Here is a 20029-nt window from a genome sequence, read left to right as displayed (position 1 = left end):
TGTAATAAAGTTCAGTGCTTTCTGAAAGTGATGCCCTGTGGGGCATCTGATGTTTCCACCATGCCTGAAGTAATGCCCTGTGGGGCATCTGATGTTTCCACCATGCCTGAAGTAATGCCCTGTGGGGCACCTGATGTCCCCACCATGCCTGAAGTAATGCCCTGTGGGGCATCTGATGTTTCCACCATGCCTGAAGTAATGCCCTGTGGGGCACCTGATGTTTCCACCATGCCTGAAGTAATGCCCTGTGGGGCAGCTGATGTCCCCACCATGCCTGAAGTAATGCCCTGTGGGGCAGCTGATGTCCCCACCATGCCTGAAGTAATGCCCTGTGGGGCATCTGATGTCGCCACCATGCCTGAAGTAATACCCTGTGGGGCATCTGATGTTTACACCATGCCTGAAATAATACCCTGTGGGGCATCTGATGTCTCCACCATGCCTGAAGTAATACCCTATGGGGCATCTGATGTCGCCGCCATGCCTAAAGTAATACCATGTGGGGCATCATAAGTCCCCACCATGCCTGAAATAATACCCTGTTGGGCATCTGATGTTGCCACCATGCCTCAAGTAATACCCTGTGGGGCATCTGATGTCGCCAGCATGCCTAAAGTAATACCCTGTGGGGCATCTGATGACGCCACCATGCCTAAAGTAATACCCTGTGGGGTATCTAAGTCCCCACCATGCCTGAAATAATACCCTGTGGGGCATCTGATGTCCCCATCACGGCTGAAGTAGTACCCAGTAATGCATCTAAGTCCCCACCAGTACCAATATGTGTTGAGATATATGGATTTTGCCTTGTCTGTCTGTCACAGAAGTTTGTCTGGGCTATTCCACTGAAACTACTGGAAGGATTTCAACCGAACTGTGTAGGGATGCTCAGAAACACAGTTTTGCATATTACAACAATTTTGGGTTGAAATGTATGTTGGTGAAGTTCTTGTCACTTAAATGTCCATTTTTCTAATATACTTTTATATTAATAGTCATTTATGTTTTAAGATTAGTTGTATCATTAAAGGGAGGTAATACAGTTACAAATATATTAGAATTACTGTTGGCTAAGTCTGAAATAAGATTTTCAATTTAATTCAAGATTAAGAATTCAAGAAAACTGGAGGAAAATCTGTAAAATGAATTTCAAATATATTAAAATTACTGTTAGTTAATTGTGTTTGAATAAGTAGTTGTGAATCAAATTATCCAGGTAAATCTAAGAAAACGAACTGTTGGAAAATCTGTAAGATGAAAGAAATGTATTTTTGTATAAGTAGTATAAATCCTTTATAAAATTTTAATCAAGTTTTGCATCATGTAACCGTAGTTGCCAGTTGAAGAAATACAAAAAAAAGTTTTCAAACATACCAGTCTCCTGCGAGGGGCCATCATGTGGGTCATACAATGTGTTGCTGTTTTACAAACGGGTCTTGTTTAATTTTAGTTATGGTTGCATACAAATTCTTACAAAATGTATCACAAAATGTCTTGGTGATATGGCTGGATATTGCATATTAATAAATGAAAGGGAATGGGGAGACATGGAAGCAATCTAATCGAATTTGGTCAGTCTTAATGGAACTATCAGTATAAGGGCTATTAGTGCAGAATGTTTCGATGTACCGGTCAAAAGATTTTAAGTGGAATATTGTTTTCTGTTTCCATCTTGCATCCAGTTTATATTTGTTGGGTTTAGAGTCACACGGACAGAAGTTAGGTTTTATGGTGACTTTTCCGGCTTTTTATTGTAAAGGAATCCCCACCCCAAAATGTCCCTGCGGGCATTGTTTCATGCAGAGGCATGCACCTTGGTAGAAATACAAATCTTCCGTAAGTCAGCTGGATTGCTTCCTCACATGAATTCTACATTCCAGGCTAGGTTTCGAACACTCGTCTGTGAGGGGCAAGTGATTCAAGTCCACAGCGACAGAATATAAAGTCTAAAATAGCACACTAGGTTTCCTGAATATAAAATCTGCTTGTTTCCATGTATAACTGTGCGTCACATTAGTTAAACGACAAACAGCAACTTCCTGTTTACCATCCGCATTTTTTTACTGTTCGCCAGCCTATTTCCAGTCGACGTACAATGTGTGATGTAATAAAGTTCAGTGCTTTCTGAAAGTGTCGAGGTATTAAACCCGTAGTAGAGTACCTCCTTTTGAAGAGTATTCAATTCCTACCATAAACCTACTTTTACTGAAATTTTTCAGTGGTGCATAGGTTCAAGCCCAACTGGGACCAAATTCTTTTTCCTTATTTTCCTTTTTAGCTCATCTGATTTATTGAAAAAAAATGATGAGTTATTGTCATCACTTGAGCGGTTGTCGGCGTCGGCGTCGGCGTCGGCGTTGCCTGGTTAAGTTTTATGTTTAGGTCACCTTTTCTCCTAAACTATCAAAGCTATTGCTTTGAAACTTGGAATACTTGTTCACCATCATAAGCTGACCCTGTATAGCAAGAAACATAACTCCATCTTGCTTTTTGCAAGATTTATGGCCCCTTTTGTACTTAGAAAATATCAGATTTCTTGGTTAAGTTTTATGTTTAGGTCAACTTTTCTCCTAAACTATCAAAGCTATTGCTTTGAAACTTAAAATACTTGTTCACCATCATAAGCAGACCCTGTACATCAAGAAACATAACTCCATCTTGCTTTTTGCAAGATTTATTGCCCCTTTTGGACTTAGGAAATCAGTTTTCTTGGTTAAGTTTTATGTTTTGGTCAGCTTTTATCCTAAACTATCAAAGCTATTGCTTTAAAACTTGCAACACTTGTTCACCATCATAAGTTGACCCTGTACAGCAAGAAACATAACTCCAACTGCTTTTTGCAAGATTTATGGCCCCTTTTGGACTTAGAAAATATCAGAATTCTTGGTTAAGTTTTATGTTTAGGTCAACTTTTTCTCTTAAACTATCAAAGCTATTGCTTTGAAACTTGCAACACTTGTTGACCATCATAAGCTGACCCTGTACAGCAAGCAACATAACTCCATCCTGCTTTTTACAATAATTATTGCCCTTTTTGGACTTAGAAAATAATTTTCTTGGTTGAGTATTATGTTTAAGTCAACTTTTCTCATAAACTATCAAAGCTATTGCTTTAAAACTTGCAACAGTTTTTCACCATCATAAGTGGACACTGAACATCAAGAAACATAACTCTAACCTGCTTTTTGCAAGAATGATGGCCCTTTTTAGACTTAGAAAATCATGGGTAGGACAATATTTCTAGTACACAAAAAAAATCAGATGAGCGTCAGCACCCGCAAGGCGGTGCTCTTGTTTCTAGTAAGTTTTTACGTTTTTTCAAGACTTATTGATTTATTGTACAAAAGTGGAAATGTTTCTTTTGATAAGCAATTTCTTGCTGTTCAAAGTGAATTTACCTCTGAAACAGAAGGGGGCAGAGTTAGACATCCTTAAAAATATTGAGTTACATGCGGTAAAAGTTCTCTATTTCGCCTTAAATCTTTAGATTACATATTGTGGAAGAAATGTAGGTAGGTTTTACTTCTGCCCCAATGTTATTTTTGAATGAAGTGAGCAAAATTTAAAACAGACCCGCAGGACTCGACCTTAATTTTTCAATGTTGGAGTTAGAATTCTGTCTCATTAAACCCGTTTACTTGAGGCACCCTAGAAAAAATGATATTGACAGTTTTATTTTGTGTTTTATAATTGTTTACCTATAGTTTGATGTTTCTTTTATCAAAATTAATGGTATAATGAATTCCCTGCAAACGTTTTGGACAGTGGCCATCACCTTGAAATTTGTCTCTACTTGAGCTTGAAGAAATACCACAAATTATACAAAATTTATAAAAAAACGTCACGGTAAAAGTTGTATAAAAATTGCAACATAGTGCGAAACACGGTCAACCTTATGAATAAACCAAGCAAATGCCATTTTTAGCTCATCTGATTTTTTGAAAAAAAATGATGAGTTATTGTCATCACTTGAGCGGTTGTCGGCGTCGGCGTCGGCGTCTGCGTCGGCGTTGCCTGGTTAAGTTTTATGTTTAGGTCAGCTTTTCTCCTAAACTATCAAAGCTATTGCTTTGAAACTTGGAATACTTGTTCACCATCATAAGCTGACCCCGTATAGCAAGAAACATAACTCCATCTTGCTTTTTGCAAGATTTATTGGCCCCTTTTGTACTTAGAAAATATCAGATTTCTTGGTTAAGTTTTATGTTTAGGTCAACTTTCTCCTAAACTATCAAAGCTATTGCTTTGAAACTTGGAATACTTGTTCACCATCATAAGCAGACCCTGTACATCAAGAAACATAACTCCATCTTGCTTTTTGCAAGATTTATTGCCCCTTTTGGACTTAGAAAATCAGTTTTCTTGGTTAAGTTTTATGTTTAGGTCAGCTTTTATCCTAAACTATCAAAGCTATTGCTTTAAAACTTGCAACACTTGTTCACCATCATAAGTTGACCCTGTATAGCAAGAAACATAACTCTGTCCTGCTTTTTGCAAGATTTATGGCCCCTTTTGGACTTAGAAAATATCAGATTTCTTGGTTAAGTTTTATGTTTAGGTCAACTTTTCTCTTAAACTATCAAAGCTATTGCTTTGAAACTTGCAACACTTGTTCACCATCATAAGCTGACCCTGTACAGCAAGCAACATAACTCCATCCTGCTTTTTGCAATAATTATTGCCCCTTTTGGGCTTAGAAAATCATTTTCTTGGTTGAGTATTATGTTTAAGTCAACTTTTCTCATAAACTATCAAAGCTATTGCTTTAAAACTTGCAACAGTTTTTCACCATCATAAGTGGACACTGTACATCAAGAAACATAACTCTATCCTGCTTTTTGCAAGAATGATGGCCCTTTTTAGACTTAGAAAATCATGGGTAGGACAATATTTCTATTACACAAAAAAAATCAGATGAGCGTCAGCACCCGCAAGGCGGTGCTCTTGTTAAACATTACTATTAGGGGTCCAATACTTTAAAAACAGATATTTGCCTCTATCAAAGGTAAAGAAGAGTAAAACTATAAATGAAAGGGAGCCTTTCAAATATGAAAAAAGTAACTAGTTATCAAATATGTTAGGTATATGAATTGAAAATTATAAGTTTCTTGTGTGTCAAATATTGATTCCAACCATTCAGCTTAAAAGGAACTTTGATATGATAAAACAATTGTAGACTCTTTAGCCATTGACTGTGATGTGATATTCACTAGAAGAAGACAATATTGACAGAGGTGATGAAGTATTGATGTAATCTGCCAAATGGACATCAGAGAGGAAATTTTGTCGCAAATTATGCTTATGTTATGGCCAATCCTATGTGTGTAAAGGGGTAGTGTTGAAAATCTTTATACAGCTTGAGCAAATAGGTTACAAAAAGTTGTATCTTTAGATACCGTGTACAGATACTATATTTTCAAGCACAGGACATACTAGCTTGAAACAGTGGCCTTCTCAAGACTCTATGACTAGTACCTCAAATAACCAAGCTATTCCTTTTAGAAGGATTTTTTAAAATTCAAGCTGGAGTTGGAAAATGCTCCGTTATCCACATTATTTTTTGTTAAATTTTGTTTCTGTTAATCCAGGAATTAGCTGCCCAAAATTTAGGGTTTGCCCATATACATCGATTGGGGTTGATTGATATTGTTATGCTGAAGGAAAATGAAAGCTAAAATTGGGGACACTATTTCTAGCTACATGCCAGTAATAAAAGATGAAATGTTACAGATGGTGAGACACAAAATGTAATTGATCAAAGCAACATTTTTGTAGCAATGGGCTGAATATTTTGAAACTTTTGTTCTTTGAAAAAAGAAACACGAGGGCTACTGTTATCACAAACCTCAGAAAACAAATTTGCCAGGGATAATCTGAATGTTTCTTGGAATATACGTACAACACAAATCTGATAATCCCCCAACATCTATGGCATTCACATCTGCATCGTCGGTAAACTTAAGAAGTCATATAAAATCTAAAACATTACCGAAATATTGACATCCTAAACTTGTGAAACGAGTTCACACAACCCATTGAGTGGTGTGATTATTACATGGTCAGTCGTTTTATAGGTACTGAGCGGAAACCATTTAAAATATCAAGGTCACTGACTTTGAACCTACCAGGCAATCTACTGGACCAAAGACGAACTTTGATGGCTTTAGGCCAAAGCGTTCAGCGACTGTTAAATGGAAACCGTTTTCAGTGTTCAGGTCACTGTGACCATGACCTACTGATCTCCAAAACAAAGGGGATCATCTACTGATCAAAGGCAATCATCCTATGAAGTTTGACTACTGTAGGCCTACATATTCTTTAATTAACGTTTTTAGTCTCAACGTCACTGCCGTCTTGGATTTTGACCCCAAAACAATGACCATTGTAGGCCCAAGTGTTCTCTAGTTACTGGTTGGAAACCAAATGGTGTACGGACAGGCAAACGGACAGGCCGGCTGACACGAGCAAGCAATGTACATATTCTTCAAACGGCTGCGGAGAATAAATCTGCGACACTCGTTTGATTGTAATTTACCCTCGCACCACTGATGCATATATCATTTCCCACACAAAAAAACAAACAAACGAAACTGAAAAATCAATTATCATACGGTGTTTAACAAAGCAGATAGAATATTGTTCCTTTGAACAAAATGTCACAATTAAAAACAGATGATATAGTATATCACAGTATGGATATGTACACTGTGAAATTATATTTCGGCGACGCCGTCTAAATTGGTTTTCGTTACCTATGCCACGTGACTTCAGTTTGCAAATCAAACTACTTGATAACGCATTATAGATAATTTATCAAAATGGAAGATTTATGTAACACTCTGCCTGATTGGACGAGAGTGTCAATTTCTTTCACTCTGTTGATTGTGCTACGCTGAGTGAAATGTAGACAAAGCGTTTATCCTAAACGACGCTGTTCACAGTTTTAAAGCTAACTTTGGCTCAGTATATTTAGCAAGAATATTGATATATCTCAAAATGATAAGTAAGTTTAATAAATATGATAAAAACCTGTTCAAATACCAACATATATCAAATTAAAGAAAGAGCTGAATACGGTCTGCGTATCACATGAATAAGGGTGTGATTAAGAGTCTTTTATGTAGATAAGTGCTTTTTAAAAGATTTTCCTTGTTACAATTGTCGTCTGTATATGAAAAGTTTTCTTGCTTTTGTGACTTATTCAGATTGCATATTAAAATGAGTGCTTGTTTGCTTTGATATATTTGTTATAAATTATTTAACTGATTTATTATATATGAATATTTTTCTTTGGTATGGTATGCAAATATTGAACTCAGTTGAAATCTGTTTTATTATATATATGCTATATAATGACTGAATCTCATTACACTGAAATGAAGGTACGCTGCATACAGTTTATCTATGTGATATGACTACGGTCAAACTTTGCTTATGAAACAGAAATATTGAAATAGTTTTGCTTGACCTTCACTTTTTTATAGGTGTGACGTCATTGTCCAAAGATTCATGAATAGCGAATATGCATTTGTTAAAGCGGGATCAGTTGGCCTATTTTAGAAATAAATAAAAATAATAAATAAAAAAAACCTTTAATTGATTTTTTCTCATGTATTCTAATCAAACTTGACTTGTAGCATCTTTATTAGGCCTGCAGCCAACTTTGTTCAGCTGGGACATTTAACCCCTTTTGGGGGCTGCTAGAGCTAAAACTAGAAATGCCTTTATACAGCGTCTCATGAACAACTTGGTGGATCTTTGTCATACTTTGTCTGGAGCATCATTAGGTCCTCTTCCAAATTTATTTATATAGGAACTTGGGTCCTATTAGGGACCACTATAGCTAAAAGTAGATATGCCTTTCTTCGCATTAACCACTAAAATGTAATGGATTTTTATCAAACTCGATGTGTAACAATATCGTAAGGTCTCCTGCTATTTTGTTACAAATGGGGATAGGCACCAATTTAGCTAAAAATATAAACACGTTTAATGAACTCTTCTCATGAACCGCTTCATGAATCTTCATCAAACTACTGCTGTAATTATTCGTCTAAGGATAAACGAAACAAAATTGCAACCCTACGAAACCTTTGCGAAAAATTAAAAGAGAACCATTTAAATTGTTAAAGTGCGGTGTTGAGATTTGCAATTTGAAAAATGTTAGATGAAAGATGAATGTTAGATGAAAAATTCATAAACTTCTTTCCTTATTACAATTCGCCGACCATCATTTTTAAAGATATTTCTTGTTTCCTTTATCTTGTGATTTTCTTTTGGATACCGGAACATGAACTGCGAAAATGCAGCAAAAAAGGAGATATATTATGCTCATGAATATTTTATTCATATAGTTTGCTAAACAGAACATCCCTTACAGAAGCAAGCCTCTGTGGCGTACATGCTGCGTATTTGCTGTGTATATGCCGCGAACACAGTAGTACGCCAGAGGAGTACATTTTACATACACCGCATGCCGCGTACATGCCGCGTACTATTTCGACGAGTATACAGCATGTACGCAGGAGGTCACTAGTACACTTCAAGTACGCAGCACAGACTCTGAAAATTTAAGGAGTACACTGCATGTACGCAGGAGGGACTTGTACAAGAAAACAGTACACTGCATGTACACCGCAGATACTTCGAAATTTATAACACTTATATTTAGTTGCATTAAAGTTGTTTCCCCTTGATGCAGTTACGCCATTTTCTTCAGATGTTTACCAAATTACATGCTACAAAAATTGATTCATTTCATTGAAAAGTGGATGAAGAAAAGCATACTAATTTATTTGATAACATCAGTCTACATTATTTTGGTAAGGGTAAATACTTATTGATGCATGTCACTTATCTTTTTTCTGTTTTTTTTTCTGTCCAAATGATCTGCATTTGCATACGAAAGTTGGTGGGGTAAGGAATTTACATTATCACAGCAGTTTCGCCACAAGAGTACACAGCATGTATGCAGCAGGAGTACACAGCATGTACGCCGCAGGACTCGGGCCAGGAGTACACAGAATGTACGCCGCAGGAGTACACAGCATGTATGCCACAGGAGTACACAGCATGTACGCCGCAGGGGTAGTACACCGCAGGCTCATTTGCATGTGAAAAGTGTATGTGCCGCGTACATGCTGCGTACTATTTTTCGCATACTAAATTCCTCCAGCGTACATCCTGTGTACTATGTAGTCCACAGCATGTACGCCGCAAGTAGTACGCGGCAGAGCTCATTTGCATGTCAAAAGTGTACTACAAACGTACTATCGGTGTATGTGCGGTGTATATCCTGCGTACTATTTAAAGCCCTTGATTTCAGTACACATCATGTACGCATCATATACGCTGTATGTACACAGCAAGAGTACGCAGCAGGCCTTTTTCTTCTGTAAGGGATACTATAAAAAAATTATTTTAGAAATGATAGGACTGAATGCCTTAGAACAAAAATATGGACATATAAAGAATAATAGCATACTTTTAAAATAAAGCATTGGCAATTCTTTTTACAGCATTAATCACATAATTTATGTTAACAATAAAACCGATTTTTAAAAAGATTTCTTAAAAGTTGTAACTTATATAAAATGTAGTGTGACTAAGCTGAATAAAACTTCTTTAAAGTTTTTCGACGCATACGCTGTAATGACTACGCAAATGAGAGTTTATATAACAAACGTTATTTTCGTGCACAAATATATAGTCCACGGTTGCTTTACACATGTTTTCCAAGCTATTCTTACAAGCACCTCAAGACTGTTAAATAAGAACACCCGAAAAAGTATTCCAATGGTTTGTTGGACTCTTGATTAAAACTGATCCAGAATATGGTGACCTAATCTTTATCTTCACACTATCGTGCTTATTAACAGCGGTAAGTGCATCGAAACTGTAACAATAACCACTATTTTTTCGATAAACATACGTCATCTGGAAGGGAACTTCATTAGCTACGAAGTCAAAATAAAAAGCTTTACTACCATATAGACACCACTGCACAGTAAACATGTAGATACCAGTATAAGGAACTGTAAACACTCCGTCTTCTTTGTTGTAACCATCGCCTTTATTCAAGATGATCTCGGTGAAAACCATTGTTTGGCCATCTGTCAGTGAGGTTTCACTTGGATTTCTTGCAGAAAACGCAACTTCTGGTCGTTTAAAAGATTCTGTAGATATTCAAAATGTGCAATAGTTAATAGAAAATAGAATTCTAACATGGCCCGATTTATTTCACAATAATCATAGCGTCAAACGTCATAGAGACGCGCTGGAAAAGAAATTCACACAAAACAAACAAATAATTGATGAATATCCTCAAAGATGTTGATAATATCCTTGATACCGTGTTAGAATCGAAATAATATATCTCAAACAGCGATTTGCTCTTGAATAAAATCATTGTTTGTCGTTAAGATGCGTATTATTATACAAAAAAGTGTACCACTGGGGCTGTGCCCTCGTGATACAATTTCTTCGCATTTTAACTCCAAATAATGATTTTATTCAACACAAATCACAAAATAATATGTATTATTTCTTAAACAAAAATCAAGACCTCTTTATTACTGTTGCCTGTGTGATATTTATCACACAAGAGATTACATAGATCTTTAGCACTATTTTACGGTGTTCCGTTTGGACAATCGTGACTATTGAATCCTAAACCGCTATGCACGATGGTACGATGATGAAAACGCGATGGCACGAGGATGAAACAACGGTCGTACGATGATGAAATCGAGATGGTATGATGGTGAAAACATGATGGCACGATGATGAAATCGCGATATTACATCGACATTACACCATCGTGCCATCGCGATTTCATCGTCGTGCCGTCGCGTTCTCATCATCGTACCATCATGCATTCAATAAAAAGTCACAACACCGTACAATTCACATACATTTTACTTCAAAATTTTGAAAAATAAAGACAATTGTTACATGAATTATAAAATCTAATATTGAAATAATCCGTATTTTTCAAACGTTTGAAACTTGTGTTTTAAACCTTTTAACGTGATACGGGGATTTTCCTGCTGTAAGTGATGGAGGAAGAGCAAAGGTGCCCGTCCGGGCATATGGGGCAGAGGCGGGTACACTGGTAAATCCAGCGACCTTCAGTTAGCCAGCTGTATGTCCTCCTCTCTTTTTAGGATTAACATTATCATAAAATGACACTTAAAACAAAAAACATAAAAAACTCAACCTGTAATTTCTTTGGTTAAGGCCTCCTTCGCATCAGCCAGTTTGTTCAACTCTTTTTCAACTTTATTTTCCGCCTTCTGTACAGCGTTGTTTAATTGTTGCACGCTTGTATCTTTCATGTCCATCAATGTGTTTTCCCACGTTTTCCTTTCTGTTTGTAAATTCCCAAGAGTTGTCGAAGCTTCATTCTTTAAAATTTTCATTTCTTTCTTCATATTTTCAACCAAAAATTCAAGTCTAACCATTTTTTCCAGTAGCTTCTCTTCGTAATCAAACTTAGAACAGTGTGGTTCCGAATGAATGCCATGACATGATATTAACAGAACAGTTATCGTTTTGATAGTTTCTTTGGAAACCATTTTCAATGCGCCTACAGTACTAATCTTAAATCAAAAGAGGACTTATTATCACAGGATTTCATAGGTATATATACACCTACTTATCTGCGAGAAAAGGCCCGTCACACTTCTTCTAAAATTCAAGATTGACAGGAAACGGATAAAAATTCAGCTGAAGTGGTTTAGAATTATGCCGCTTGTATGACAATAAGTTGACAATTCCAGGACAGATAGAACAGCGGAACAAGAAACCCACTGGTATCTGACGATGATGACTGTACTACGAAATCTGCTTAATCATATGTTTCATCAACTCCCTATCATTTTCTTCAAACGCCGTTTAGTTGTATTTCGGAGCGTACCGTCTCGTTATTTAATCAATTTAGAGTATGGCAAAGAATTTGTAATAAAACATGAACAATGTTGAAATGCATTCATGTACTATGAGTTATGAATTATGATTTGCTTCTACACGAGCGAATTTTAAAGTATGATTCACAGTTGGGCAACGTACACCGGATGTAGCCCAAAAAGAGATTATCAAACAAACAGAGCTGCCATCATTTTCTAAGCTCAGAGGCTTAAGTAATAACTGAATAATACATTCACACCCCGCAACGAACTCTTTAATGCCAATAAGATATAGTACATTATCACATGTTTGACGTCGCGGGACTGAAATACAGCCATTACATAAAATTGATAAATCACATGTAATAAAGCTTTGACATCAATGTCGTTTATTTTTTTATGTTTCGGAAGGAAAAGTTAACTTGTGATAAAAAGAATATTACATTTTGTGACTTTCCACATTGAATTTATTAAACTCGTTGAATAAAATTGATAAAATGCTCGGCAGAGCCACGCGTTTTATTATTTTATTCAACTCGATTGATAAATTCAATATGAAAAGACATTCATTTATTATCCTCTATATCTAAAACATTTTACTCGAAAAAGTGTTTCGGTTAATATTGTTATTATCGAGAAAGATTTTGAATAAATGAAACTTCTGAAACGTACGGTTTCACGTTCAGAGGCCAAAATACCACGTCGCTAAAAATGGGCCTTGTAACTTCCAAATTGATCAACATGTGCCCTTAAATAATTACCAAAATGTACCGGGAATAGATGTACTGTATCAAATCAAGATGCACACGTTCAACAAAATAGGCAAAAAAGAAGAGATGAATAAAAGAAAGAAAGGAAAAATGGCAGGCACATGATGGCAGATGTAGAATAGCTACTTCTCAGTTTCTTTGCTTGTTGTTTAGTTTTCTCAGGAGAGCATTTTACCTCATTCCATCTTATATTCACTAACATTACTTAACATTCTTGACATTCTTCTAGCATATTCAACATCAAAAATTGCAACAAAAATCTTAAGCTAATTATTCTGACTGGTTATGAAACTATTTTCTCGCATTAAACATGATTCATATTGTTAAAAACCGGTATTGACATTGGTTACAGAACAAAAACATATGCCGGTTGACAAAAAATATATATTAATTGCAAAAAAGCTACTCGTTATAAATGAACAATTATTAATTACAAAAACAACAACAACAACAACAACAACAGTGATTCATGGTAATTTCATGCCCTGATTATTTCCAATGATCCCATTGGTGCTGTTCTTAAAAAAGGCTATCTAAAAAGTCTCAAAAGCATTCTGATAAAATTTAATGCTTCGTACCCGAGTCCACATTGAAAGACATTTTTCCATTCCATCGCAAACAGAAATGGACATTGGAATTTGTTCGGATTATTCAAATATTCTTTTACAAAACATGCTGTTTAAAATCAATTAATCTAAGACAAAATGTCAAAAAAACTCATTTAATGATTAACAATACATAATAAATTAATATGAAAAGGGTCTCATTTCATAAACATAACACTTGTCGGGATTAGATTTTAGAATATTACTGAGATTTAAAATAATGTCAATATTCATGCGACTTTATTGTCATATTAATCTCTCTTGAGATTCACCACCCTCCGCTACTACTTCACAGCCCGTAACCCAGTAAACACCTGACGTCGTATCGACGTTGGTTAGACGTTGGATTTTGGTCGCGACGTCGGCGACTCGAATCCAACGTCTAACCAACGTCATATCCACGACGTCTAATAGACGTCAGACTTAGACGTCTAGAAGACGTTGGAATTAGGTTGGATAGAAAGTCTGATAAATGTTATGAATTATAAAAGTTTTAAACTAGTATAATTTTACTAGTATAGTTTCAAGATATTTACTATTTATTATATAATGTTTTCATAAAGGCCTGGACATGCGCTTATAAATAATAGTTCATTCGCACATCAAATATTGTTAATTATATTATAATATCGCATGAGATTGTCTATTTTCGGAAACGGATTTGTTCACGAATTTTAAACTGTTCAAGATAAAAGTGCATTCTATACACATGTTTAAATTATTCTACCTAAGGATCTTCCTTCTACACATGTTAATTTATTAGTCATACATCCGCGAGATAAGCCTGCATCGGTTTACACAGTCTTCCTGTAATTTGATATTGTTGGATAAGATAGAGCAAGTTTATAAATACTTTACACAAAGGGAGGGATCCGCAACGTGAGTAACAGATTTTTAAAAATTATACTTATTTTAATAGTTATACTGATTAATGTTCCGTATTTTTTCACAGACTGATGCATATTTGTTTGTAAAGCAATTTCAGTTAACACCAAACTTTTACATTTACGAAATTATAGATTTTCATAGAATTTAAAATATTACATATTTGTTTTGCACTTAGTAATTAAGCTCTTATTAATAGCACTAGTATATTTATAAATTTTCTATTTTTATGAAATGATGAAACTGACAAATTTTATACATTTCAGATGGAAATATTAACGGAGTTGAAGAATCATGCAAAACTGACGAAACTTGAAAGTTCCAATTATCGGATTACTTTTTGGACTTATTGTATTTGACTTACGTCGTCATAATATAAAATAAAGATGATAAAATACATGTGTTGATCACTTGTTAGACCGCAAATTACGTAGAAAATTTGGTCAGATTTTGGTTGAAAAGTGGTTAGATTTAGGTTGGAAAATGGTCGGATTGCGACGTCTAGCCAACGTCGGGATCCGACGTCTAAACGGTTTGCAAATCCAACCAAAATCCAACGTTAATCCGACGTCGGGGTCCGACGTCTATACGACGTCTAACCGACGTCAAATGCCTACTGGGAAAGGGGTACATTTATCATATAAGAAAATAATAGTTTAATATTGCATTTAGAAATAGATTTTTATTCTTTTATTCGGCCTGATCTATATGCATATATACTAGTACATAGAGGATGCAAACATAGAAAATAACAATCTCTTCTTATTGAATTTATTCAAATAATAAACTGCGAGTCTTTGTCGAGCATTTTTTCAAATTTATTCAACTCGTTTAATAAATTCAATGTTGAAAGATACAAATATGAGATTGTTTTTATCACATGCCAGCTTTAAGCTGCTGAAACATCAAAATTTTTCTTTGCTTCACTTATTATAGAAACGGCAATTTTGACCTGACTGACGTCTTCTGTTGTTAAAATATTATTTCAGTGGTGAATACCAAAATTATGTTACGATTTTATTTCACTTTCACAATGTCAAACTTGTGACAACTTTTATTCTAAAATGAAAAATACGTGGACATTTCCGTTAAAACACGGCAATATTGATGTCACGTCATCATGTAATTTGGCCCCATGCAAGCGCCGAGGAAGTTTATCTTCGATTTTATAAAATACACCGTTCAACCGAGTCTAGTGAATATGTACCTATTCTGGTAAAAGTGAGTATTGGCCTGATTTTTACATTTTCCCGCAATATCTTAGCAGAAAGAATTATACAGATTGATTCCCTGTTTGAAAAGGACTCTACCGACGAAATCATGGCATAAATAGGATAATATTCAGCGAGAAATTGCACAAATTTTCGACAAAATGAGCCATTTGATGAATCGGCCGCAAATATTCTTTTTTATTCGCAAACCTGAAATATTTGAAATATTCCATGATAAAGTTCAATTATTTCTCTGTAATTATTCGAAACCACAGCTTCCAATTCGCTTTATCTGCAAAGATATTTACTTTTGAAGTTGGTACGCCTTGATGATTTAGGTAAAGATAACGGCCGTTAATATTGAAATATTGGTACAGATGAATGCAGTTAGATCAGTGGATTGGATAATGTGAACTTTATCATGGAATATTTCAAATATTTCAGGTTTGTGAATAAAAAAGAATATTTGCGGCCGATTCATCAAATGACTCATTTTGTCGAAAATTTGCACACTTTTTCTGCAATTTCTCGCTGAATAATATCCTGTTTACGCAATGATTTCGTCGGTAGAGTCCTTTTCAAACAGGGAATCAATCTGTATAATTCTTTCTGCTAAGATTTTGCGGAAAAATGTAAAAATCAGGCCAATACTCACTTTTACCAAAACAGGTACATGTAAACATACTGTACTCAGTGTCGTCGGCAGATCAACGGTATTCACTAGACTCGGTTGAACGGTGTGATGAAAGACGCTTCAGAATCAAAACGGTGTAAAATAACAGTGATACACTTAAATCACACACACTCTATCAACTCATCAGACGTCTAAACACCCTTTAGTTATTCCACGGAACGTGTTACTTCCCGTATTTTAACTCCGGTAAAACACGGCTACCCGTTGACATCACGTCGAAATACTATATCTAACGCCATACATGCACCATGAAATGTGCTTCCATATTTCATCTAATTATTTACATATAAACGTATCAGAATCGAAATAATATATAGCAAAACCATGTTTGAACACCGGTTATACACCGCGTGTATTCCGCATCGTATTGAAGCCTACGTTTAGAAATGTTAAAAATATCCTTTTGCTCTATCTCAGTTATTATTAAATGGATTTGATCCAAACTTAAAATGGTTGTTCCACATTTTTAGCAAAATGATACTACACATGGTATATTACTTTTAAAGACATATTCCATGAATAATGTCCCTTTTATAATTAGTTAATGTATTATTAGACTTTTACTCTATCTATCACCACTGTACAGTGAACATGTAGATACCAGTATAAGGAACAGTAAACACTCCGTTTTCTTTGTTGTAAGCATCGCCTTTATTCAAGATGATCTCGGTGAAAATCATTGTTTGGCCATTTGTCAGTGAGGTTTCTCTTGGACTTCTAGCAGAAAACGCAACTTGTGGTCGTTTAAAAGATTCTGTAGATATTCAAAATGTGCAATAGTTAATAAAAAATAGTATTCTAACACGATCGATTTATTTTCCTATTAAACAAAGAAGACTGAAATTAAGTGTTATTATGCAACATACACACAGTTTGTTCTTCACAATAATCATAGCGGGGGCCTCTGTGGCCGAGTGGTTAAGGTCGCTGACTTCAAATCACTTGCCCATCATTGATGTGGGTTCGAGCCTCACTTGGGGCGTTGAATTCTTCATGTGAGGAAGCCATCCAGCTGGCTTACGGAAGGTCGGTGGTTCTACCCAGGTGCCCGCTCGTGATGAAATAGTGCACGGAGGGGCACCTGGGGTCTTCCTCCACCATCAAAGCTGGAAAGTCACCATATGACCTAAATTGTGTGGGTGCGACGTTAAACCCAACAAAACAAACAATAATCATAGCGTCAAACGTCATAGAGACGCGCTGGAAAAAAATCACACAAAACAAACAAATATTTGGTGAATATCCTCAAAGATGTTGTTAATATCCTTGACACCCTGTTAGAGTCGAAATAATATATCTCAAACAGCGATTTGCTCTTGAATAAAATCATTGTTCGTCGTTTAGATGCGTATTATTATATCACTCGGTCTGTGCCCTCGTGATACCATTTCTTCGCATTTGAACTTCAAACAATGATTTTATTCGGCAACAAAAAATCACAAAATGAGATGAATTATTTTTTAAACAAAAATCAAGACCTCTATATTACTGTTGTCTGTGTGATTTCTGTCACACAGGAGATTACATATAACATTATTTTACGGTGTTCCGTTTGGACAATCGTGATTTTTTATTGAATCATAAACCGCGATGCACGATGGTACGATGATGAAAACGCAATGACGCGATGGCATGATGATGAAACAACCATCGTACGATGATGAAATCGCGATGGTATGGTGGTGAAAACGTGATGGCACAATGATGAAATCGCGATATTACATCGACATTACACCATCGTACCATCGCGATTTCATCGTCGTGCCATCGCGTTTTGATCATCGTACCATCATGCATTCATCGTACTATTCACATACATTTTATGTGAAATGCTTGCTTTTGTTATTGATCATTTCATGACATGTTACCAAATAATACATCATTAGGTAGATCTAAATGAAATGAAGTTTAAAGTTTAAACATATTTTATTGCCAATATATACATATATAAACAGATAACTACGTCAATTGTACATATAATAGGCAAAAGGGTCGACCCACAAGTTCTCGCAACATTAGTAACGGGTCTTCCCTAATGCAAATATTTACATATTTAATTTACAACAATGACAACTAATCAGGTACATGTGTGGTAAATAATAAATTTACAATATAATAGCTACAAAAAATGGAAAGAAAAAAAAAAGAGTTGAAATAAGTATGAGGTACAAGTACATGTGTACTTATAAAAGCAATCACATTTGTGATTAGTGGCAATGTATAGATAGATGTAAGAGTAAAAATGATGCAATTAATTTGCATTAACATGTACTACATTAGGGAAAAAAACTTTAAAAAGGAGAAACGAGTACATGTGACTTATATAGACAAACATATTTGTGACTAGTCAGTGTACAAAAAGATATAAGAGTAGAGTACAAAAAAGAAGATACAATTATGAAATGAAGTAATGAATATATTTTTTCTATCAAATTCTTTGAAAAATAAGTGTAGGTTATAGATCATTTAATGACATTCTAATGCAATTAAATTTGCCGAAATGGAGCGCAGCGTAGTGAAGGCAAAATGTAATGCATTAGAATGTCAATAAATGATCTATAACCGACTTATAGTTAAAACGCCCTGTTTCATTTTATTGAAAGGTTAAAACAACAAAAATCGCGCCTTCTTCAGTCTCTTGGATTTCATTGGCTAGTCTAATCTTCACTCATTATCGAGGGGGTATATGTTTATTAAAAGGTCATTTCAATTTTATGTGCAGTCCCTGTATTTGACAGCTGTTCCGCCTCCTTGAATGTTGTTGATTCAAAGTAGGCGTATCTATGAATTCCCATTAATTTTGAACGACTTCGTGATTAAGTGACTCATTTGTTTCCGTTACGAAACAATATGAAATTAAGTTTGTAACTTTTTTGAAAATCCTTCGCTTGTCATTGGTTAAAAAGGATGTTTGAACTATAAAGACAATTGTTACATGATTTGTAAAATCTTAAATTGAAATAATCCGTATTTTTCAAACGTTTAAACCTGCGATTATCCAGCTTTCAGTGATGAAGACCAAAGGTGCCCGTCTGGGCATATGGGGCAGAGGCGGGTATACGTGTAAATCCAGCGACCTTCATTTAGCCAGGTGTATGTCTTCCTCTCTTTTTAGGTTTAACATTATCATAAAATGACGCTTAAAACAAACAAACAAACAAAAAAATCAAGTCTAACCATTTTTTCCTGTAGCTTTTCTTCGTAATCAAACTTAGAACAATGTGGTTCCGAATCTATGCCATGACATGATACTAACAGAAAAGTTATCGTTTTGATAGTTTCTTTGGAAACCATTTTAATGCGTCTACAGTACTAATCTTAAATCAAAAGGAGACTTATTTTTACAGGATTTTATAGGAATATATACATCTACTTATCTGCGAGAAGAGGCCCGTCACACTTCTTCTAAAATCAAAATATGGAAAGACAAACTTATAACATTTCACATTAAGTGACTTAAATTATGCCAGTTAACAATTCCAAGACAGGTAGACTAGCTGAATAGGAAACCCACAAGTATTCGCTGATGGTGACAACATACTACATCTACGAAATATACTTTATCATTTATCCCCCTCTATCATTTTCTTCAACCATTTAGTTGTATTTCGGAACGCAATGTGATATTATTTAATCAATTAGAAGGATGGGAAAGACTTTTGAAATAACGTACTAATAAACATTGAATAAAATTTATGAATTATGATTTGCCTCTGCATGAGCGAATTATAAGCTATGATTCGCAGTGGGGAAACGTACACCTGATATAGGCCCAAAAGTGATAAATACATAAATAGAGTTGCCGTCATTTTCCAAGCTCAGTTATAAGTTTTGGTTATTGCATAATGATGTTCTATGTATTACTACTATGTGATTGTCATGCTTTTGGCAAATACAAGTTCTTATTTCACTCTTAAACAGTTTATTCCCACACTTTTGTTAAGGCTTTTTTCAAGCC

The 20029-nt window shown here is 35.2% G+C and overlaps 1 protein-coding gene across 2 annotated transcripts; it reads right to left on the bottom strand.

Annotated features, from left to right (window-relative positions):
• Positions 1 to 9412: 9412 nt before the first annotated feature.
• Positions 9413 to 13577, bottom strand: LOC123553359 (uncharacterized). 2 transcript variants are annotated; one of them, XM_053518508.1, is made up of 3 exons: positions 11322 to 13577; positions 11219 to 11276; positions 9413 to 10175 (listed from the first exon to the last, which is right to left on the bottom strand). In XM_053518508.1, the coding sequence occupies exons 1-3, from the start codon at positions 11574 to 11576 to the stop codon at positions 9766 to 9768; spliced, it is 723 nt and encodes a 240-aa protein (XP_053374483.1). In that variant the 5' UTR covers positions 11577 to 13577; the 3' UTR covers positions 9413 to 9765. The 2 variants fall into 2 exon arrangements, with proteins under 2 accessions (XP_053374483.1, XP_053374482.1); XM_053518507.1 differs by having other exon boundaries at positions 9424 to 10175; positions 11219 to 13577.
• Between the last annotated feature and the right edge of the window lie 6452 nt (positions 13578 to 20029).

Source organism: Mercenaria mercenaria, chromosome 11 (genome assembly GCF_021730395.1).
Source record: "Mercenaria mercenaria strain notata chromosome 11, MADL_Memer_1, whole genome shotgun sequence".
Classification (NCBI taxonomy): Eukaryota; Metazoa; Mollusca; class Bivalvia; order Venerida; family Veneridae; genus Mercenaria; species Mercenaria mercenaria.
The sequence above is the reverse complement of the archived record's forward strand: the minus strand, read 5'-3'. Positions and strand labels throughout refer to the sequence as shown.

What these genes read in the sequence shown, in the direction of transcription:
- LOC123553359 (XM_053518507.1), bottom strand. Translation starts at nt 11,576, where the DNA reads ATGGTTTCCAAAGAAACTATCAAAACGATAACTGTTCTGTTAATATCA. An exon ending in CTTAACCAAAGAAATTACAG is followed by an intron (nt 10,176 to 11,218) that starts GTTGAGTTTTTT and finishes GAATATCTACAG; the next exon opens with AATCTTTTAAACGACCAGAA.